The sequence below is a fragment of the Apus apus genome, chromosome 3 (genome assembly GCF_020740795.1).
Source record: "Apus apus isolate bApuApu2 chromosome 3, bApuApu2.pri.cur, whole genome shotgun sequence".
Lineage (NCBI taxonomy): Eukaryota > Metazoa > Chordata > Aves > Apodiformes > Apodidae > Apus > Apus apus.
This window is the reverse complement of record NC_067284.1, coordinates 103,414,941-103,437,051: the sequence shown is the minus strand read 5'-3', so window position 1 is coordinate 103,437,051 and position 22,111 is coordinate 103,414,941. Positions and strand designations below refer to the sequence as shown.

Genomic DNA, 22,111 nt, shown 5'->3' with positions numbered 1-22,111 from the left:
GTGTCGTCCCTTGTGCCATTCCCCTGGGTGGTCCCTGGGGGTGGGGGCCGGTGGGCAGAGCCTGGTGTGAGGGTCCTGCCCTGTGTAGGGGTTTGGTGAGAGGGTCCTGCCTGTCACAAGCGTCCTGCCTGGTGTGGAGGTCCCGCCCATCACAGAGGTCCTTCCTGATGTCGGGGTTCCTACCCATGGTGGGGGTCCGTGGCAGGGGTCTTGCCCCCCGGGTAGTTGCGTGTTGGCCGTTAGCACCTGCCGTACGTTTCTGTTTGCTCATTAAAGACCGTTCACAGCCCGGCCCTGGTGCAGGCCTGGGGAAACTGGGGGGGTCTGGGGAAACTGGGAGGTCTGGGGGTGCCTGGGGGGGTTGGAAAGCAGGGATTTGGCATCGTCCCCACCAAGAACAGCCCCGACCCTGCCAGGCCCTGGGACAGGAGCCCGGCACACGTGTGTACAGGTACAGACGTGCAGCCCCTGCGGGATGCCCTGGGATGAGCTGCCAGCGTGTGGCCACCACGGCACCACCAGGTCCAGCATGTGGCCACCAGGCAGCACCAGGGGCCAGTGAGGCTCATGAAGCCAGCAGGAGCACCCACAGCCCTGATGTAGGGACACAAGGTGTGAGGAGATGGGATGTGGGGACACGGGGACATACAGAGTGTGGGGACATGGGGACACATGGGATGTGGGGACATGGGGACACAGGTTGTGGGGACATGCGCAGGGACATAGAGCTGCTCAGTTGCATGAACACACACACAATGGGAGCAACGGGGTCGGGGGCATGGGATCTGTAGGACGGGGGAGTGGGAGGTGCAGGGGTGTGCGAAGGATCCCGAAGGGTCCTGGGCTGCGTGTCCCAACGTCCGAGGGGGCTTCTGGGGATCTCCAGGGGAGACCTGGGGGCTGCGGGCTGAGGAGGCAGGGATCTCTGGGGCCTCTTGAGGGTGTCCCGTAGAGGGAGCTCTTGGGATCCCAAAATGTGCCAGGAGACGCTGGGGCTCCAGAAGGCCTCGGCGGTTCCCGGGGACTCTCGGGTGCCCTGAGGGGTCTCAGAGGGGCTCGGGGGCCCCGGGGGATCGCGCCGTGGCTGCGGTGGCGCCGCCCGCCTCTAGGGGGCGCTATGGAGGCGACAGGGCCGGGGCCGGCGTTGCCACGGCGACGGGGGCGTGGCCTGGCCCCCAGTTGCCAAGGCAGCGGGAGGGGCGTGGCCGCCCTCGTTACCATGGCGACCGGGGGCGGGGCAGCGCCGCTGCCGGTCCCACCCGCTGGGGGGGGCAGCGGTGCCGGCGCATGCGCGGGGCGGCCCGACCGGTCCCGGCGCGGTGCGGAGGGAGCGGAGCGGCGGCCGCGGCCGCGGCCCGAGCGCGGTGAGTGCCCGCGCCGTGGGGAGGGGAGGAGGGACCGCGCCGGGCCGCTGTCAGCGCTCGCATCCCGGCACTGGCCCCCGGGAGCGGGCGGGAAGGCCACGGGGGATGGAGCAGGAGGGGACCGGAGGGGGATGCAGCGATCGGGTCCCGCCGTGCCGCCGGCGGCGGGGTCCGGCCTCGCTCACCGGGGCCACCCCCGCTGCGTCGTCCGCAGAGGCCGCGGCCCCGGTACGGCACAGCACGCCGGGAGCTGTAGTCCCGGCACCGTCGGGGCCGCCCGGCATCGCGCGGCGCCGGTTGCCGGTCATCACTGCCGCCTATCGGGCATCGCCACCGGTTACCGGGCATCGGCCGCGGAGACCCACGGGCTCAGCGGGGCCTGGCAGGCCCCGGTTGCTGCCAGTGCAGCGCTGGCACCCCTCGGCCGATGCTGTCAGCCCCTGGGAGTGGGTGTCGGTGCGGGAGATGCTCCCGGGATGGCGGCTGGTGGGTGCGGTGACCGGCCAAACCGTGACACGCTCTTGTCCCTCGTTCTCATGGCGCCATGACGGTGACAGTGGCTCTGGCACGGTGGTGGTCGCTCTGGCACGGCGGCGGTGGCTCCAGCACAGCCATGGTGGCTCTGGCTCGGTGACAGTGTCCCCGGCGTGGTGCCACACCGCGGCCTGGCGGGTCACGGCCAGGCCGGCAGCACAGGCATCAGACGGTGCCGGCTTGTGCGGGGCTGGGGGCTGGTGCCTTCCCCGTGCTCCTCCCCCCGGTGACCAGGGCATGTGTGGCCTGTCCTCGAGGGGCTCAGTGCCAGGGACCCTGTGCCATGGCACGGGCCCACCAGTGGGGTTATCCCTGGCTGTGGGGTGCCAAGGAACAGCTGAAGCATCCATTGGGATCGAGATTCCAGGGATGCTGCAGGATGAGGAACTGGGTGGGGGGAGGCAGTGCCGGTGGCACCACACTCTGCATGTGCTCCCACCGGGACTGTTCCCAGTTATTTGGGTTAGCAGGAGCCAGGTCATCCCGTATTCCCTCCAGCCCGGCATTGCCAGCAGGTGCCACCAACTCCCGGTTTCCCTTGTCATGGGCTGGGATGGACGCCCCTGAGAAACTGGTAAAGGTGCTGGGGGAACAATCCCAGCGAGGAGCTGGGTGCTGCCTGCACCCCAGCAAACCCATTTGCATGCATGGACTCTGGTGTGGCCTGGGACAGCATGGCATGGCATGGCACGGCGCAGGGATGCTTCCCTTAGGGTCCGGGACGTGGCCCTGAGAGGGATACTGGAGGAGGTCAGTGGCAAATGGCCAGCCCCTGGGTACCCCTGCCCTGTGCTGGAGGAGCTAGATGATCCGGGCATCACCACAGCAGCTGGGCATGGCGCTCGGCCCCCGCCAGCTTGGTCTGCCACCCCCCTGGCGGATTTGTCACTTGAGAAGCCACCGGGACGGCTCCCAAAATAGCAGCTGCCAGTCACAGCAGCTCTGCTCGCCCCAGTGCTGCGGTGCTGCTGGGCCAGCACAGGCCGCCCCAGGCCTTGTTGGGCAGCTGCAGCCTTGGCACCACCACTCCGGTGCCGGCAGGACGGTGCAGAGCCACGTTTTGTTCCCCACTGAGGCCGGGATTAGCAGCCAGACAATGAGAATGCAGCGGTAAGCGTCCCCGTGTCCCTGTCACCACGGCTGGCTGGGCACCGCACTGGGACACGGCCAGCATCGAAGGCAGCACAGTCCCCGGGGACCCCTGGCATGCCTGGCCCTGCTCCAGAGCAGCCAGGGAACTGGGGCGAAATTATTATTTTTATTAATTTTTTTTTTTTTTTTTTTTTTTGCATCCCTCACCCAGCGTTGGGGCTGGCACAAGCTCCAGCTGCCCTGTCATTACGCCAGGGCGTACTCGGCGCCGCGGTGCAGAGCCTTGAACCCAGCGCGGCTTTGGGGAGGGTGGGGACGAGCCTGGAGGGGCCGCGCCGCGTGCCGGAGCGGGGTCAGGGTGCAGCCGGCGACACCCGGGGCGCGGTGACACCCGGGACGCGGTGACACCCGGGTCCGTCCCCACACCAAACCCCTCCCAGCGGCTGCCGGCGCCAGCCTGGGCAAAGGGAGTGCACCGAGGCATGGGGCAGCGGCATCTGGGGGGCTGGGGGGCTCCCAGCACGGGCAGAGGGGGCTGGGTTTGGGGCGCTGGGCCCCTGTGTGTGTGTCCCGGTGTGCGCGGGGGAGCCTGGCGCTGCTCCGGCTCTGCCGTGTGCCGGCTGCTCCAGCTATTTCAGGAAAGGACAGCAGTGGTCATGGGCGGGGGAGGAGATCAGCTGGCCAACCGCCCCTCGCTGGGGTGGGCAGGCAGCCCCCCACCCCTCAGGAGCCCCCCCCACAGCTCCCTGCTCACCCCGGCAGCAGCCGAGCACTGTGGCTTTCCCGGCATCACCGCAGCTCTCCCGGCATCACCGCACCGCAGTGCGCGTGGCCCTGGCTCTGTGCCGCGCGTGACTCAGCTCGGCACTGCCAGAGCAGGGGGGGGACACCCCAGCCCCACACCCCTCTAGCCCCATACCCCCCAGTACAAGGCTGTTGGTGGCTTTGGTCCTGGCCATGGCAGTGGCCGCAGTGGCCTCATTTCCAGCCGCTTTCACGGCTAAAAATACCAGCCTCCCCCCAGCTGTGTGCTAGTGACACGGCGCTGTGCCAGGCTGGGGGGCACTGGGGGTCCCAGCCCTGGCAGAGGGGACAAGCTGCTGGTGGTGGTTCCACTGACCAGGGCGTGTGGCTGTGCCAGCATCACTGGTGCTGAGTCACGGGGTGGGGGAGGGGGCTGTGTTGCACCCCATGGCTCGCCCACCATCGCACTCATGGTCCCCTCTGTGGGGAACAGGGGTGTCACCCCCCCAGGCCACAGGCAATGCTCCCCTCCACCAACCAAAGACCCCCCTTCCAGGTGCTGAGTGCAGGCAAGCCCCCTTTCCCCCCTAGACCCCCCTAGACCCCCCTAGACCCCCCCCGCCCCGGCCCCAGGGTATGGACAGTGTTGCCCCAATGCTCCCCCTCCCAGATCCCCCCCCAGCCCCGCATGATGCAGCAGCAGGACAGCAGGGCTGTGGAGGGGTGAGAGGGGGGGTGATGTTCCCCCACCCAGCCCCCCCACCTGGCAGCTGGACTGGAGCCCCCGGGAGCCGAGAAGCGGATTAACACCGCTGCTGGGGGGGATGGGGGGGGAACAGCAGGATGGAACCCTCTCACAGATGGGACAGTCCCTTCTCTGAAGTGTTTGGGGGATGGGACCGTGTCTTGATGCCCCCCCAGCTCTGCAGCACAGAGGGGTGGGGGGGTTAGTGCCCCGTGGTGCCCAGCTGAGCCCTACCCCTGAGTCCCCCTCCATTGCCAGAGCCCCCCATGGAGCCCCAGAGCTCCCCACCACTAAAGCCCCCCCCCACCCCGAGAGTACCCCCCAGAGCCCCCCTGCCCGCTATCAGAGCCCACCCCTCCTAGGCCCTTCCCTCACCAGACCATCCCCCCCCTCAGTGTGCTGCCGGCAGATGTTGCCCCTCTAAGCCCAGCTCTCATGGACCCCCCCACTCCCTCCCCGCAGGATTAAGCAGCCAGCAGGGGCTGCCCGGGGGGGGCCCTAAGCTGCTTATGGGCCCAGGGGCTCATAAACACAAGGGCAGCATCTGTCCTGCCCCCCAGGACCCCCCACCCTAAGCCACATCCTGCACCACAGCCGTGTCCAACCCCCCCAGGGCAGTACCTGGCGGATTGGGACACAATGGGGCTCCCAGGGCCCCCACCCTTGTCCCCCACCACAGCTGGGGGTGCAGCTGGGGTGTGGGGTCCCCATGGGCTGCACTGTGGTTGCCTCACCCTGGTGCCCCCCCATGCCCCCCCCGTGTCCCTTGGTGCTGGGAGATGGGTGGGGGGCACAGCATCAGGATGGGGGGCACAGTATCAAGGTGGGGGTCCCGGCGGGTGCCATCCCGGTGTGACCCCCCCACCTTTGGCAGCTGGGGCATGGCCGTCAACGTGTACTCGACGTCGGTGACCAGCGAGAACCTGAGCCGCCACGACATGCTGGCCTGGGTCAATGACTCCCTGCAACTCAACTACACCAAGATCGAGCAGCTCTGCTCCGGTGGGCGCCGGGGGGGCTGGGGGCGGGGCGGGGGTCTGCCTGCCCCCCCTGACCCCCCCATGCGGGTCTGGCGCAGGGGCTGCCTATTGCCAGTTCATGGACATGCTGTTTCCTGGCTGCGTCCACCTGCGGAAGGTCAAGTTCCAGGCTAAACTGGAGCATGAGTATATCCACAACTTCAAGGTGCTGCAGGCGGCCTTCAAAAAGATGGGGGTGGACAAGGTAGGTCCATGGGGGTGTCCCTGGAGGTGCCTGTTGGTGTGTCCATGGGAGTGTCCATGGGTGTGTCCATTGGGGTATCCATCACGGTGTCCATGGAGGTGTCTATGGGGATGTCCGTTGGGGTTGTCTGGGGGGTGTCCATGGGATTGTCCATAGGTGTGTCCATTGAGGTGTTCATGGAGGTATCCATTGGGGTGTTCATTGGGATTGTCTGTGGGGTGTCCATGGGATGTCCATAGGGGTGTCCATGGGGTTGTCCATTGGGGTGTCCATGGGGTTGTCTGTGGGGTGTACATGGGATGGCCATGGGGTACTGCCCATGACAGTTTGGGTGAAGGTAGGGCATGTAGATGCCCAGATGCCTGAAAACCAGCTACCGAGGAGTATAGAAACAACCATTAGGTGGACCAGGCTGCCGAGGTGTTCCAGATAGATCTAGATTGGGAACACAAAGGCCAATTGTTCTTAGCTCAGTGGGCCCTTGATGCCTGGGGAGGGACTTTTTGACAGCGGCAAAGAGTGATTGGTTTCAAGCTGCAAGAAGGGAGATTAAGATGAGATCTGAGGTTGCTGTGAGGGTGGTGAGACGCTGGCCCAGGCTGCCCAGAACAGCTGTGGCTGCCCTATCCCTGGAAGTGTTCAAGGCCAGGGTGGATGGTGCTTGGAGCAACCTGGTCTAATGGAAGGAGTGCCTGCCCATGAGAGGGGGTTGGGACTAGGTGGTCTTTGAGGTCTCTCCAGTCCAAACCAGTCTGGGATTGATGATTCTATGATCAGGGAAGAGATGGTGCATACAGATGGTCCTGGGACTGAGGGGTGGGTTTAACCATGGGTTTGGTCACATATAACTTCCAAAGAGCATGAGTGGATCCATCATATCCTTCATCATGCACCGGCCTCCGGGAAGACTGGACATCATAACAGCTTGCTGAGACCCACCCTGAAGGCAGTGGGTGGTGGGACTCCCAAAAACTGGGACAAAGGTTTAGCAGAAGCCACCTGACTAGTTTACAGGGGGGGCTGTGTGGGAGTAGCTCCCCAACACCTCCATGTCCCCCCGTCCCCAGATCATCGCAGTGGAGAGGCTGGTGAAAGGTAAATTCCAGGACAACTTCGAGTTCATCCAGTGGTTCAAGAAGTTCTTTGATGCCAACTACGACGGGAAGGAGTACAACCCGCTGCTGGCACGGCAGGGCCAGGATGCTGCACCCCCCCCCAAACCCAGGTGATCACATCTTCAACAAACCCAAGAAACCCATTGGCACTGCAGGTAATGTCAGGGTCCCCCGGCGAGTGCTGACCCCCACTGCCCTCCTGCACCCCGTGGCCGTGTGTGTATGTGTCGCCCACCACTCCCTGTCCCTGCCTGCACCCTGCTGCCTGCCTGCCTGCCGTGGGGGGGTCTGCAGGGACACTTGGTACTCAGTTTGTCCCCCCCCCCTCCATGAGTGCCACCCCCCTGGGATATGCTCCTGTGCCGGAACCCTGTGGCAAACCTTAGCCAGGCAACGAGCACCCCCTGAGAAGGGGCCTGCGGGTGAGATCTGCCTGGGGAAACTGAGGCAGGGCAGTCTCCAGCCATGGCTCAGCCCCCAGCGCTTTGCCTGCCCGCTGCCACCCCGCACGACGCCGGGGGGAACCCTGCCTGTGCCCCACGGCCCAGCAGTGACCTGTTGGTACCCATGTGCTGCCCAGTCCCCCAGAGGACCTCCCCCACCGGCCCTAAAAACACGCCGAACCCAGCTCGCCTCGGCACTGTCCCCAGCGGCATCCTCCGGAAGAACTCCCCAGCTGCCCGGAATGGGAGCACTGAGGCTGACGCACAGATCCTGGAGCTCAACCAGCAGGTAGGCAGGACCCCTGCCCATTCCTGCCTGTGCCCATAGCCCTTGGGATGGGGCCGAGCCCTCCCCTCAGTCCCCTCCCAGGCCCAGGTGACAGCTCTGGCGTCCCCACAGCTGATGGACCTGAAGCTGACGGTGGACGGGCTGGAGAAGGAGCGAGATTTCTATTTCAGCAAACTGCGGGACATCGAGCTGATCTGCCAGGAGCATGAGAACGAGAACAGCCCCATCATCACTGGCATCATCAGTGTCCTTTATGCTACAGAGGTGAGAGCCAGGACCCCGCCACTGGTGGCCCCAGACCCTCACCTGCTCCCTGGCCTCCTGTGGGATGGGACCCCTCTTCCCTGCAGGTGCTTCTCTTCATTCAGGCTGAGACTTGGGGTCGTTCAGCCTGGAGAAGAGAAGGCTCTGGGGAGACCTTAGAACACCTTCCAGGACCTGAAGAGGCTACAGGAAAGCTGGGGAGGGAGTTTTGACAAGGGCAGAGAGTGATGGGACAAGGGGAATGGTTTCAAGCTGCAAGAGGGGAGATTGGGATGAGATTTTAGGAAGAAATTCTTGGCTATGAGGGTGGTGAGACACTGGCACAAGTTGCCCAAGGCAGCTGTGGCTGCCCCATCCCTGGCAGTGTTCAAGGCCAGGTTGGATGGGGCTTGGAGCAAGCTGGTCTGGTGGGAGGTGTCCCTGCCCATGGCAGAGGGGTGGGACTGGATGAGCTAAGGTCTCTCCAATTGAAACCAGTCTGGGACTCCATGATTCATTCACTCCCTGGAGGGGGTTTGGGCTTTGCTGAGCCCCTTCTACTGGGGAGGAGGACAGGACACAAGGTGGGAGCCAGCCAGGATCCCTGGGCTAATAGGTGCCCGTGTCCCCCCATGCCAGGAGGGCTTCGCCCCACCAGAGGACGATGAGCTGGAGGAGCAGCAGCCAGAGGACCAGGACGAGTACTAACCCCAGCACGTCCCACGCCCCATGCCGCCCTGCTCCGCCCCCCCCAACAGACATTTGAGGTCCGAGCCCGCGCCTCGCCCCGCACCGTCACACACCACCACGGCCTCCGGCGGCCGAACCGCCGCTGTGGCCGCCAGCAGCACCGGGGGAACGCCGCGGTCTCCATCATCAACCGATGTCCATTCCACCAGGAGCACGGCTGTGCCCACGTTGGGGGGGGGTGGGGGGTGGGGACGGGCTGTGCCCGCCGGGGCCTGGCCCGTGTCACCCTCACCCTGTATTTATTTTCCGTTGTCCTCTCCGGTGCGGCTGCCGCGGCCGCCCCGCTGCTCCCCCCGCCCCCAGCCTGAGAGAAAGAGCGAGTCCTGGAGTGGTTTTCCCCGGGGGGTGGGGGGAGCCTGCTGCCTGCGCTGCCCGCACCCTGCCGGCCCAGGGATGGGTGCTGGTACCGCGGCACAAGGGTCGGTGCTCCCTCGGGCAGCCTGTGTGGGGGTCTCAGCTCAAGAGACAAGAGGTTTTTGCTTCAGGTTCCTGCGAAGATAAAAAAAGAAACCTCGGACGTGGCCGCAGGCAGCGGGCGGGGGGGAGGGGTGGGAAACCAGCCACCCCAGGCCAGGACGGAGGATCCCGGAGTGGGAGCTTGTCCCCTCTGCGACATGGGGGCGGCGGTGCCACTCTCTGCTGCGGGTCCCCTCCCCTTGCCCGTGGCCACCGAGGACCCCCCGCTGGCCAGGCGAGCGCTGGGGCGGGTTGTGCCGCGAGGGTCCCGCAGCTCCTGCTCCGGCCGTTGTGTCCCCCCCCCTCATCGCATCGCTTGTCTGGTCTGTCACTCCGGTCGCAAAGCCTGCATCTGTGTTCGGTTTTATTTAAAATAAACTCGTGTGATAAAATCTTGCCCTGCCTGGCTCCGGCGGGAGGGGGCGGGCTGCGGGTGGCCTGGGGGGGCTGCGCCTGCGGACCCCTGTGCTGGGGCGGGGGCAGCGGAGCTTGGCAAGATTCCGAGCACCCCAGGGGTGGACCCCGCTGTGGGGTCTTGGGCGAGGTCGCTTCCTGCCGCAGGATGCTCCCTTTGGGGGGCGGTGAGGAGATCAAAGGGCTGCGGCCAGGTGGAGAGCCTGGGTTTCATTTTTGCCTTAGAATATAGTGCGCATGTTGCTGGTGGTGCTGAAACGTAGGAGCCCAGAGACCGACCTGCCCCCCAGGGCTCCTGCGGAATCCCCTGCGCCCCTGCCCAGCGCGAGGGGCGTGTCCATGCAAATCAGAAAGCGCGGGGCATGACGGGACACCCGCCGCGCCAGCCCCGGCGGGAAACGGGGGTGCGAACACGGGGGTGCGGTGCGTGGAGCGCGAGGACGGGGCGGGAGGGCGGGTGCGAGGCGGAGGGGGCGGGAGCGGGGGCGGGTGCGGGGCCGGTGTCCGTGAGTTGAGAGCGAGTGCGGCGGCGTGTGTACGCGCTGTCGGGAAGAGGAGCTCATACTTACCTGGCAGGGGAGACACCATGATCAGGCAGGTGGTTTTCCCAGGGCGAGGCTCATCCCCTGCACTCCGGGTGTGCTGACCCCTGCGATTTCCCCAAATGCGGGAAACTCGACTGCATAATTTGTGGTAGTGGGGGACTGCGTTCGCGCTCTCCCCTGACTTATTGCGGTTCTAAAAGTAGATGATGTGTGGCTCTGACGAGGAGGGGGCTAGTCCTTCTCTGCTCGCTGACCAAGCCTCTCTGTCTCCTCCCGCCCTCCCCGCACCCCTGTACCTCAGCGCCCGCCCCCGCTTCGTCCCCCGCCCGCACCGGCGGCCCCGCACCGCTCCCTGCCCGCGGCCTCGCCCGCAGCTCCGACACACGCAACCGGACATCGCCAGCGCTGCCCAGCGGCACGGACGTACCGCCAGCACCGCGACACACGGGAACTGCCTCCGTGCTCTCTCTCCACTGATCATACGATGTGAAGGACAGAAAACGCTCCTCTTTTATCAGCCCTATTCCAGATCCTGGGCCGTTCCCTGTAGGAAAGTGTTAAAACGTGCAGCTGTCTCTAAATTAAAAGATGAAAACATATGGAACTGTCTTTTCCGAAACAGAACAGCAGCTTCCGAACTCTTTGATTTCAGACCCGGGTTCTGTGGAATGAGAAGAATGTCTCCAAGCCTCCATGAAGAGCGACTTTGGCTCAGGCCTCCAGTGAAGGCGAAGCACGAGGTCCGAGCGGGAGCTGCTGCTTGTCACAGCGCGATGTTACCAGCGTCTGGGCGACACGGAGACAGCCGGGCCACCTGAGAACATCAGGATTGTTCCACGTGGAGAGCAGCGCTAGCGTCTACCTTGATGTTCCCTGCCCTGCTGGGATCTGTCTTTGTCACCGGGTGATCAGTGGAGAGAGAGCACGGAGGCAGTTCCCGTGTGTCGCGGTGCTGGCGGTACGTCCGTGCCGCTGGGCAGCGCTGGCGATGTCCGGTTGCGTGTGTCGGAGCTGCGGGCGAGGCCGCGGGCAGGGAGCGGTGCGGGGCCGCCGGTGCGGGCGGGGGACGAAGCGGGGGCGGGCGCTGAGGTACAGGGGTGCGGGGAGGGCGGGAGGAGACAGAGAGGCTTGGTCAGCGAGCAGAGAAGGACTAGCCCCCTCCTCGTCAGAGCCACACATCATCTACTTTTAGAACCGCAATAAGTCAGGGGAGAGCGCGAACGCAGTCCCCCACTACCACAAATTATGCAGTCGAGTTTCCCGCATTTGGGGAAATCGCAGGGGTCAGCACACCCGGAGTGCAGGGGATGAGCCTCGCCCTGGGAAAACCACCTGCCTGATCATGGTGTCTCCCCTGCCAGGTAAGTATGAGCTCCTCTCCCCGACAGCGCGTACACACGCCGCCGCACTCGCTCTCAACTCACGGACACCGGCCCCGCACCCGCCCCCGCTCCCGCCCCCTCCGCCTCGCACCCGCCCTCCCGCCCCGTCCTCGCGCTCCACGCACCGCACCCCCGTGTTCGCACCCCCGTTTCCCGCCGGGGCTGGCGCGGCGGGTGTCCCGTCATGCCCCGCGCTTTCTGATTTGCATGGACACGCCTCTCGCGCTGGGCCACGCCCCCTCCCCCTCAGCGGCTCTGCCGGCAGGGCCCCGCCTGCCGGGCCCCGCCCCCTCCCGCAGGCCCCGCCCCCACGAGGCTCCAGGCGGCCCGGCGGGTGCTCGCGCGATGTGCGTGTCCTCGCTCCTACTCTACGTCCCCGCCTGTTCCCTCCCTCTCCGACCACCCTGTGCTGGGTCCTGCCGTGTTCAGGGCTGGCGGGGAAGCGGGGCGGGGATGCCCGCACCTCGGCCGTGCCGCAGTCTGTAGAAACGGCTCAGATAACGCGAGCAGTGCCCGGGCTGCGGGAGGCGGGCAGCGGAGAACCCCTCGCGGGCGGAGCGGGGCCGCTCGGGGGGGCGGAACAAGCCATGGGGGGAGCAATTCGAGGGAGGGGCAGTGCGGGGTGCGGCGAGGGGCGGCGGGCGGATCGAGTCGGCCTGGCTCGGCGGGGCCGGGCGGAGACGTGGCAGCACCCGCGGTGGACCCGTTTGCGGGGCCGCAGCCAATCGCAGCGGCCGGCGGGCGCTTGCGCGGTGCTCCCCTCGCCCCGCCTCCCCCGCTCCCCGGGATCGGTAGTGATGGCGGCAGCGGCCCCGGCCCCGGCGGGCGTTGGGCGATGGGAGGTGGTGCGGAAAGGCCGGCGGCCCGCGGGAGGCACCGGCAGCCGCCGCGCCTTGGGCGAGGCCAACGCCGGTCGGGCGCTGCCTCTGGGCGGTGAGTGCGGAGCTGGGGTGGGGGTGTCACGGTCCCCCGCCTCACCAGGGCTGGGCGGGCGGGGCCTCGTCTGGGTTCCGGGAGGGTCTGCCTGGGGCTGAGGGTCCCCAGGGGCGGGGAGTCAGCCCAGCGGGGGGTGCTGGGTTCCCACTCTGCGGGTCCGGGATGGACCGATTACCACCCCCCGCAGCCCGTCAGGGCCCTGCACCGTCCCCGCGCCCCGGTGTACCCGTGCTGGTGCTCTCGGTGCTCTCCGCGGAGCCTCATGGCACATCTCCCCTCTCCCTGGGCTGCAGCTCCTATCGCCACCTCCAACACCATCTTCGAGCTGGGCTTCGAGCGGCCACTGAAGAAGCAGAACAAGGAGCAGGTGCCCCCCGCTGCCGCGCCTGCCCCCCAGCCCCGCCGGCACCACGCGCCCAAGAGCACCAGGAAGCCCTCGGCCAGCGACACCAGCACCAAGCCCGGCAAGTGCCGCTCGCTGGAGGAAGCCCTGAGAGCTGTGAGTGTGCCCAGCTGGGCTGGGGGTCCTGTGCATTTCTGGGCTGCCTGACCCCAGCCCACCCTGGCCCCGAGGGCTCCAAGGTGGCTCCCAACCCCCTCTGTCACAGAGCTGAAACTTCAGGAGCTGTTGTTCCCCTGTTGTTAATTCCCCGTTGTTGAGTTCCCGTTGTTCCCCTTTTGAGCCCCTGTTGTTCCCCAGCCCTCAGCGAGGCAGGTGGGTGTTCGGCTGCCCGCACCCGCCGCTGCCTCATGAGACCTTAGGACATTGTGGTTGGATCCGGTTGAAGGGAGCAGCACAAAGCCTGCTGTGCCGTTTTGGTCCAGCTTTTCCCGCTGTGCCGGGGAGGCCCGGGCTCACTGTGGGTGAACCACTGGGGTGGCTGCGTGTGCCATGGGAGCGGAGCAGACAATGCTTGGAGCTCCAGGGCCTGGCCCCCGGGGTCTGCTCATGCCTAACATTGTGTGTTGCCTTAGGTAGGAGGTGGTGGGAGGGAGGTTGTGGGTTCTCCCTTCCCCCTCTCCCTGTCTGCTGTCTGGAGGAATGCCGAGGAAGCCTCCTCGGAGAAGCCTCCTCCCTGTTTCCCCAGTGAGGTCTCTGGGAGCCGCTCCTGCCGCTTGTGCTCCCCGTGTTCCAGGGGGATCTGCAGAACCCGTTTGTCTCCTCCCGCCTGCCCTGCAGTGTTGGAGCAGGAGTGGATGTTCCCAGGGAGCCCCAAATGGCCTCCGTGGAGGGATGTGTCCGTGGGGGAAGTGGCTGCGTGTCAGGGCTGGCTCCTTGCTCACACCCTGGGGTCACGTCTCACCCATACCCTGAGGCCCCCAACACAGCGTGGAGGTTCCCTCCGCTTCGCTGGGCACCGATGTTTCTGCACATCCAGCTATTGCACACAGGGACTGCTCAGCACAGAATGAATGTTATTTCTGTCTGTGTCAGGGCAGATCTCCCTCGAGGGCTGCCCGTAGCTGCCCCACACAGTTCGGCAGTGACAAACGCTGCCATGCCACTGCTCCCCCTGAGCTTTGCTGACAGGCATCCTTATAGTTCTTTTTTTCTGACGTCGCAGCGGCTTTTTATTTTTTCTCCTTCCCCTTCTCACAATGGTTGCTGAGTTAAACATGCCACAAAAGGTGCCTGGCTCAGATTTTAATGATGCGCTGTGATTGAAATGTTCCCGTATAGGGAAACATCAGATCCTGCAGCCCCTGGGGTCTTGCTGCATCTCCTCAACCCCCCGGAGGCAGGACAGGGGCTCTTCCTGCAAGCTCACAGATAACCTAAGTTTACGAGTAGACAATAAGAGTGTGTCATGATAGAAGAAGGTGAGGGGATGGGAACTGCCGTCCCTGCTTGTGGTTTGTGGGTGGTGGGTTGTTAATTTGGTGGGTCTGGGTGATCTGGGCTGTTTTCTTCTCAAGGACCCTGGTGCAGAGCTGCCTAACAGTGCCAATGCCCCCTGGGAGCTGAGATGAACTTTCTTCTTTCCAGGCTGTTTGACCAGTTCTGCGTATCCTGGGTTGAATTTCTCATGTCTTGTCACTTCCAGCTCGACCTGGTGGATTTGCAGAAGGAGCTGGAAAAAAGCCAGAGTGTGTTTCCTGAGAACCCCTCTGTCTGGGTGAAGGACCTGGCTGGGTACCTCAACTGCAAGCTGCAGGCACCCCAGAGTGACCCCCTGCTCAGTCAGCACCCCCACGGTCAGTGTCCCCTGCCCCACACCCAGGGGTCCCTGTTCTGGAGTGGCTTTGTGACCCACAGAGGTGGGCAGAGCCCTGAGACAGCCCTTGAACCCCTGTGGAGCCAGAGTGGATGATGGGGTGTCTGGGTATGGGGAGCTGCATGGGATGATGTCCAGGAGGGAGCACTGTCAGAGGTCCCACCCCAGGTTTCCTGTAGCCCCTTCAGGTCCTGGGATTCAGTGCCTCTAATGTAGAATAACGGGAAGAAGTTGCCTGTTGAGGAGTGCCCCAAGCCCTGGAGCTCCCCAACAGCCACGAGCCCAGCGCCTTCCTGCAGGTGACACTGTGACAGACAGGTGGTGGCTGAACCCCCCATGCACTGTGTTCCCCCAGACTACCCGTACTGCCTGGTGAGCAAACCCCTGCGGAACATCATCCGGTCCCTGCTGGGGAGGGCGGCTGGCGTGCTGGAGCTCTTCTTTGACCACTGTATCTACACCATGCTGCAGGAGCTGGACAAGACCCCAAGTGAGGGACGGTGGGCACAGCGCCAGGCACCCATCCCCAGGGTGCTCCTGTAGTGCTGTGTCTCTGCGTGGGGGGCTGAGGCTTCCTGAGCATGGGGATGCTGCTGCTGTTCCAGGCCTGCCCTGAGAGCTGCTCTGAGCTCCTCTGGCGGACACGTGAGAGGAGAAACTCCTGCTCATCCTGTCGCTGGGAGGGGCCATTCCTGCCTGGCAGCTTCTCACTGGGATACCAAGTGCTGCTGCTGGGGTTGGGAGGTTTTGGGCTGGAGGAGCTGGAGCAGGTGTAGCAGGGTGGGGATTGCAGACTGGAGGATCTGGGGTGGAAAATGCCCTTCCCAGGGCTTTCACCCTGGGGTGTGTTGCTGCAGTTGGCCTTGACCTTGCATGGGCCCCACTGCTGTGGTCTGGTGTGCCTGGTGCATCCAGTGTGAAAGCCACGGAGCAGGACCAGCCTGGGGGGCAACCAGCCCCTGCTGCAGCCATGCCACCCACCCTTGGGGCCAGCAGAGTCGGAGGGAGTTGCTGGATGGTACCTGGGAACGATGGGGGTCCCTACACCCTCCTCATTTGAAGGAATAGTGTGGCCAGCAGGACCAGGGCAGGGATCATTCCCCTGTGCTGAGCGCTGGTGAGGCCACACTTCAAATCCTGGGGTCAGTTTTGAGGGGCTGGAGCATGTCCAGAGAAGGGCAGTGGAGCTGGAGAAGGGTCTGGAGCACAAGTGTGCTGAGGAGCAGCTGAGGGAACTGGGGGTGTTCAGCCTGGGGAAAAGGAGGCGGAGGGGAGACCTTCTTGCTCTCTACAACTCCCTGAGAGGAGGTTGGAGCCAGGAGGATTGGTCCCACGTTGCTGTGGTGGGCTCACTCCAAGGGTGTACAGGGGGTCGTCGCCCCCCCTCCACCTTCTGGGCATGTGTTCAGGGGGAAGAGGGCACGGGAAGCCCCATGGCTGAGCCTCTCTGTGCCCCCTTCCAGGGGAGTCCTTGCACGGGTACAGGATCTGCATCCAGGCGCTGCTGCTGGACAGGCCACGGATCGCCACCATGAACCTGGGCAAGGTGAGCTGGGACCTCCCTCCACCTGCTGACCCCCAGGGTGGCCAGGCCCCGAGCACCCATTTCTGGGGTCCCAACCCCTTGGAGCAAGCAGCTAATGGTACCACATGGTGCTGGAGCTCTGTGTCCTCAGGGCTGGGCTTTCAGGGGTCCCAGCTGGCACAGCTCCCAGCCCTACCGGGTGCTGGAGGTCCTTCAAGGGGTGTGGGGGCTCTGCTCAGGGCTTGGTGCAGCTGTTGCAGTCCTGCAGTGGTGACCCCAGGAGGTGACCTGGCCCCAAGCTTCTTTGTAGTGCGATGGGACAGGCTGGGGCTGTCTTCCAGTAACGTGTCCTTGTCCCCCCAGTACCTGGAGGTGCTGCGGTCCCATCAGAACCGGCCAGCCAAGTGCCTGACGGTGCTGTGGGCGCTGGGACAGGCCGGCTTTGCTGACCTCCATGAAGGCCTGAAAGGTAAGAGCTGGCAGTGGTGGGCTGGGAACCTGTCTCTGCCAAGGGACCCTCTTCCCCTGGGGACCAGGGTGGCTGCAGCCACTGTGGCATCTGCTGGTGAGGACAGGCCAGGTCCCTCCAGTGCTCAGGGCTCCTGCCTAGCCTGGTGGCCCCTTTGCAGCTCAGAGACTGCCCTTGAGGCATCTGTGGAGAGCATCTTCCCCTGCTGGGGTAGGGAAGTGTAGGATCCTGGGAGGAACCATCCTGCTGGGAAGACAGAACAAGCTGCTTCCCTGCCGGTCCTGCAGCCTTTCCTGAGGGTTCCGTCCACCTGCCAGGCATTTTGAGTGGGGAAGGGAGTGTTTGGTCCTGAGTGTAGCTGCAGTCCTGGTGCAGGAGCGTGCCTCTGCCTGCCAGCCACTGCCCAAGGGTCTCACCAGTGTGTAGGGACATGGCCAGACCCCCCAGTCTGACCCCTCCTCTCCTGCAGTGTGGCTCGGTGTCATGTTCCCAGTGCTCGGCATCAAGGCTCTCTCCCCGTACGCCGTGGCCTACCTGGACCGGCTGCTGATGTGAGTTACCATCTTTATTATCATCTTCATTACTGTCCTTGTTAGGTCTGCACCATGTCACTGCTCCTGTGCCAGCAGCCGGGTCCCCGTTGCCACCAGTCGCTGCCACGCGGGGACCTTGTGGCTCCTGGCTGTGGCAACAGGTGCCAGCAGCATCCAGCATGGCAGGCAGGTGGGCTTGTCCCTGCCAGAAGGACGGTGGCATTTGGCCAGCTTCACTTCACCTGTGCACCTTGGTGTGGTGTAACAGAGCCAGGCGTTGCCACAGCAGCTCTGGTGAAGGTCTGGTGAGGGGAGGTCAGGAATGGTTTCTCAGCTGGCACCGAGGGGCATCCCTGGCCTCAAGAGGTTTTATTTAAGTTTTTTCCCCTGCTTCGCAGTGACAGGAATGTTGTGTTTGGTTTTGCCAGAGGGTTTTATGGAGATGGATTGATCCAAACTTCCCAGTTCCTCCTCATCTTTCAAATAGTTTTCTACGATCTGGTTTCTCCTCTCTGACTGCGTTTCATTTACCAGCAGTCACGGGCCTGCCAGATCATGGTCTGCAGACCCTCAGGGCACAAGACCCTTGTGCCTGACCCTGCCAGCAGGTGTCAACACTGCGCCTCTGCCCAGAAGCTGGAAGGGCTCCCACAGCCCCTTCCTTCCTGGCTGTGCCGCTGCTGGGATGTCTGTCTCGGTGACAGGCCCTGTTTTGGCTCTGCAGGATGCACCCCAACCTGACCAAAGGCTTCGGCATGATTGGACCCAAGGACTTCTTCCCCCTTCTGGACTTTGCCTTCATGCCCAACAACTCACTGCCCCCCAGGTACACTGCCTCCCCTGCCCCGTGCCCACCCTGTGCCCCCTGCTGTGGGGCAATGGCCCGGTGGCCTGGCCGGCCACTCTCGGCAGCCCCCGCCATCCCTCCCAGCCTGCAGGAGCAGCTGCGGCAGCTCTACCCACGCCTGAAGGTGCTGGCGTTCGGTGCGAGGCCCGAGACCTCTCTGCACACCTACTTCCCTTCCTTCCTCTCCCGCGCCACGCCGAGCTGCCCCCCCAGCATGAAGAAAGAGGTGAGCCCTGGGGAGCTGGCAGGTTTGGGGCGGGGGGGGGTGGGCTGCCCCAGTGTGCAGCTCAGGACTTGGCATGTCCTCTGTGCCAGCTGGAGTGACACAGGGATGGGTGTGATGCCCTGCTCTGCTCTTCCCAGCTCCTGACTTCCATGAGCCAGTGCCTGAGCCTGGACCCACTGAGCTTCAGTGTCTGGAGGCAACTCTACACCAAGCACCTCTCCCAGACCAGGTTGGTGTCTGCAGCTCCAGGCAGGGCCAGCCCAGCCCGCTGGCCTCAAGGAGTGCTTCTGGGAGCTCCTAACCCAGCCCAGTTGTCTCCTTCCCCACCACAGTTTGCTTCTGAACCATCTGTTGGAGTCCTGGGACAGCAGCAGCAAGAAGGTAGGAGTGAGCCATGGAATGCAGGAGTTCAGTGGGGCAGGGAGACCCCCCCCTGTGCTGCTGGGAGGGGTCCCAGTACCTGAAGAACCTGTCTGTGCCCACCTGGCACTGCTCTAGCATGCTGGTGGCTCCAGTGACATGCCTGTGTCTTGGTGCAGGAGCTTTGGAATGTCCTCAGCCTGGGCCATCCCCTAGGTCCTTGGTGCTTCTGCCCACCCTGTCTCCTCTCCCTCCGCTCCCTCCTGGGCCCCTGCGGTGCCGGGTGCTCTGGGTGTGCGGTGCCGGTTCCTCCGGGCACGTGGTGCCGCTGGCTTGGGGTGCCCGGTGCAGTGACGCGGCTCCTGCCCTTCCCAAGGTGCACCAGGCGCTGCAGGAGACAGTTCGCTCATTCCAAGTGACAAATGAGGAGCTGGTGGCACGGGGGCTCCGTGGTGACCAGGACATGGCTGCCTGCGATGCTGCCTGCAAGGTGAGTCCTCGACGGGGACAGGCCTGGTGACATGGATCTCGGCTCCGTGCCGGAGTTGTGGCTGGTCTCCAGCCGCCGGCACGCGCCAGGCCAGGGCCCTGCAGCGGCACATCTGTAGGACACGGTGGGGACACATGGTGCTGGCCTTTGTCCATCTTCCCAGCTGCTCGGCAGATGACACTGGTTCCCAGTGGGAATCCGGGGGTGGGTGGTGCAAGCAGTCACCATTGCGCTGCTGGAGGGCAGTGCAGCCGCACTGGGGTGTCCCTGGTGATGGAGCCTCGTCCTCCCCCTGCCCAGGAGCTGCTGCGCAGGATGAAGGGACAGAGCTTCCCCTGGTCACGGCTACTCCTCGTCCTCCTGGTCTTCAGTGCCGGTTTCCTCCTGCACGATGTGCGGACACACGGCTCCTTCCAGGGTAAGGTGGCAGCTCTGCTCACGTCTCTGCTTGTGGCTCTGTGCCATGCCCAGGAATGTCCCTGGGGAATGATAATGTTACCTTTGCCCTGTGTGAAATCCCCCCCACGCCTTCCCCCAGCCTGTGCCCTGGGGCAGCCTGGCCCCTCGCTCTGTCTTTGGGGTGTCTTTGGATGTCTGTAGGCTGTGTTGAGCTGGATGTTCTCAGCAGGCTGCAGAGCGACCCCCTGCCTGTCCCCTCTTGGGGACGTTCCCATGTAGCTGCCCCAGCCCACGTTCCCTCTGCTTGGGAATTTTTGTCATTTTCGGAGCTGTTTTGCAGAGCAGCTCAGGCTGTGTCCCTGGGGAGGCCTCAGGGGCAGAGGGAAGGCACAGCCTCAGCCGAGGGGGAGCTCAGGGAATGGCTCTGCTCTCTTCCAGCCTCCTCCTCCGCTCGCCTGCTCCGTTCTTCTGGTATCCTGCCAGCCTGGCAGCAGGCCTGGCAGAGGGCCTCCAGCTGCTGCCTCGAAGGGTACAGGTCAGTGCCAGGGAGGGGTGAGGCTGTGGCAGTGGCTCCCTGTCCTGGTGTGGCAGTGCTGGGGCAGCAGCTCCAGGTCCTGGTGGTGCAGCACTGTCTCAGGTGGTGCTGGCTCTCTCCCAGGTGGCTGGCGCGGACTCTCCCGGTTTATGGCTCCCAGGCTGCTGCCGTCCTGCAGCCGTGGCTGGAGCAGCTCTGGGTGCAGAGTGCCACGGTGGCCCAGCACATGTCCGAGTGTTGCTCCTCTCTGCTCTCCTGGCTCCACCACAGCCTGCCCTGGTTTGCTGAGTGGGTAAGGAGGGGGTCCCGGCTGCAGGGAGGGGTGAAGGGTGCGGGTACAGCAAGTCAGGGCTTACAGGGCAGGAGGAGGAAGGTGACATCAGTGTCAGCTGCGAACTGCCAGTGCTGGGGGTGGGGGGACACTGCCACTGGTTGTCTGTCCCCCCGCGGCTGCTCTCACCCCGATGCTGGCAATGGCAGTGTTGGTCTGAGTGGGCGAGGGCTCACCAGTAACTCACTGGGTGCCTGAAAATCAGTGGTTTGGTGGAGGGGGGGAGTGACTTTACCAGTGTGGGCACCATGGCTCTGCTGTTCACCCAGGATGTGCCCTGGATGAGCCAAGCAGTGAATGTGGGGAGGGCTCAGAGGTAGAACTGTAGAATCATGGAATGGTTTTGGTTGGAAAAGACCCTTTAGGATCATCAGGTCCAACCATTACCCCAGCACTGCCAAGGCCACCACTAAACCATGTCCCTCAGCACCACAGCTACATGGCTTTGAAATCCCTCCAGGGATGGGGGCTCCACCACTGCCCTGGGCAGCCTGGGCTGGTGTTTGACAACCCTTTTCCATGAAGAAATTGTTCCCGATATCCAATCTAAACCTCCCCTGGCACAACTTGAGGCTGTTTCTCCTGTCCTATCACTTTTTCTTTGGGAGAAGAGACCAATCCCCCTGGCTCCAACCTCCTTTCAGGGAGTTGTAGAGAGCAAGAAGGTTTCCCCTCGGCCTCCTTTTCTCCAGGCTGAACACCCCCAGTTCCCTCAGCTGCTCCCCATCAGACTTGTGCTCCAGACCCTTCCCCAGCTCTGTTGCCCTTCTCTGGACATGCTCCCGCCTCTCAATGTCCTTCTTGTCATGAGGGACCCAAAACTGACCCCAGGATTTGAAGTGTGGCATCACCAGTGCTGAGCACAGGGGGATGGTCCCTGCCCTGGTCCTGCTGGCCACACTAGTGCTGATACAGGCCAGGATGCTGGTGGCCTTCTTGGCCACCTGGGCACATGATGGCTCGTATTGAACAGGAGCGTGGGGGGAGCATGGGGAGGGGACATGGTTGACTGACAGCCTGGTTAGCCTGGTTTGGCAGAGGCAGGTAAAGGGGACAGTGGGCTCCTGGGGATGCCCAGACCTGGGGCTTGGTGTGGGGGGAGGATGGTGTCCAAGAGGTGCCATCTGTCTCTGCTCCTGCAGCTCCAGTCCAAGCTCCCCGAGTCCCTGCTGCACTTGGCCCAGTGTGTCCGGGAGCTGCTGCTGTTCCTGGTGCAGAGCTGCCTGCTGCTGCTGCTGGAGGGGGTGGCTGCCATGCTGGAGCGGGGCTGGCAGCTCTGGGGGAATGTCTGCAGGTAAGTGTCCCCAACCCTGCTCTCCCTGTGCTCTGGCTCTGCCAGACTCCGCCATCACCCACCCTTTGCTTTTCCAGCGGAGAAGTGTCTCTGGGCTGTGTGGGAGAGCACCTGGCTGGCTTCACCTATTCCTCCTGGATCTACCTGCAAAACACAACCGTCACCATCACAAACTGGGCCCTGGCCATGATTTCTGGACACTGAGCTGGTTCTAGAGGAGTCTCCTGATGTTCCAGCCCTGGGAGTGTCTCTGGGGCAGCTGGTGTTGCGCGTGGGATGAAGATGCCGAGGGCAGTGCCCACAGGGACGTTGGGCTGGGATCGGGGATCACGGGGGGAGGATTTTCCTGTCCTGGGGAACACATGTCCTGGTTTTCCTCACCTTGTGAATGGGCTTTGCCTTTCCCTGTCCCCTGTCTAGGTCCCAACTGGCTGAATGACCTCCCCTGACACCCCCTCTCCCCATTCCCAGAGCTCCTGCCTCAATGAACTGGACTAATTTTTGGTTTTCCCCTCCCTTTTCATTAGTGCATTTTTTTCAGAAGAGGCGATGCCTGCAGAAGGGGAGGGCGGGCGCTGCCTGGAGCCACACCCCACCCCTTCCCAGCCCA

The 22,111-nt window shown here is 64.0% G+C and overlaps 2 protein-coding genes and 2 non-coding genes across 4 annotated transcripts; 3 read left to right on the top strand and 1 right to left on the bottom strand.

The window, feature by feature from the left end:
• The first annotated feature begins 2,223 nt into the window (after nt 1-2,223).
• MAPRE3 (microtubule associated protein RP/EB family member 3) lies at nt 2,224-9,389 on the top strand. Its single transcript, XM_051615695.1, is given in 8 exon segments — nt 2,224-3,008; nt 5,354-5,481; nt 5,558-5,703; nt 6,771-6,911; nt 6,913-6,973; nt 7,399-7,550; nt 7,662-7,814; nt 8,433-9,389. Coding segments are annotated over 8 exon segments (1,155 nt in total). The 5' UTR covers nt 2,224-2,703; the 3' UTR covers nt 8,502-9,389.
• Nucleotides 9,390-9,974: 585 nt separating this feature from the next.
• On the top strand, nt 9,975-10,138 carry LOC127383427 (U1 spliceosomal RNA). The gene has a single exon (XR_007889195.1). It is a non-coding gene; the product is annotated as a U1 spliceosomal RNA (small nuclear RNA).
• Nucleotides 10,139-11,163: 1,025 nt separating this feature from the next.
• On the bottom strand, nt 11,164-11,327 carry LOC127383426 (U1 spliceosomal RNA). The gene has a single exon (XR_007889194.1). It is a non-coding gene; the product is annotated as a U1 spliceosomal RNA (small nuclear RNA).
• Nucleotides 11,328-12,095: 768 nt separating this feature from the next.
• TMEM214 (transmembrane protein 214) lies at nt 12,096-22,011 on the top strand. Its single transcript, XM_051615591.1, has 17 exons — nt 12,096-12,273; nt 12,570-12,775; nt 14,322-14,472; nt 14,848-14,982; nt 15,956-16,038; nt 16,381-16,486; nt 16,956-17,037; nt 17,744-17,845; nt 17,951-18,092; nt 18,230-18,321; nt 18,425-18,473; nt 18,829-18,942; nt 19,243-19,360; nt 19,780-19,876; nt 20,000-20,168; nt 21,350-21,501; nt 21,579-22,011. Exons 1-17 carry the CDS (start codon nt 12,138-12,140, stop codon nt 21,703-21,705), a joined length of 2,061 nt encoding a protein of 686 aa, XP_051471551.1. The 5' UTR covers nt 12,096-12,137; the 3' UTR covers nt 21,706-22,011.
• Nucleotides 22,012-22,111: the final 100 nt, after the last annotated feature.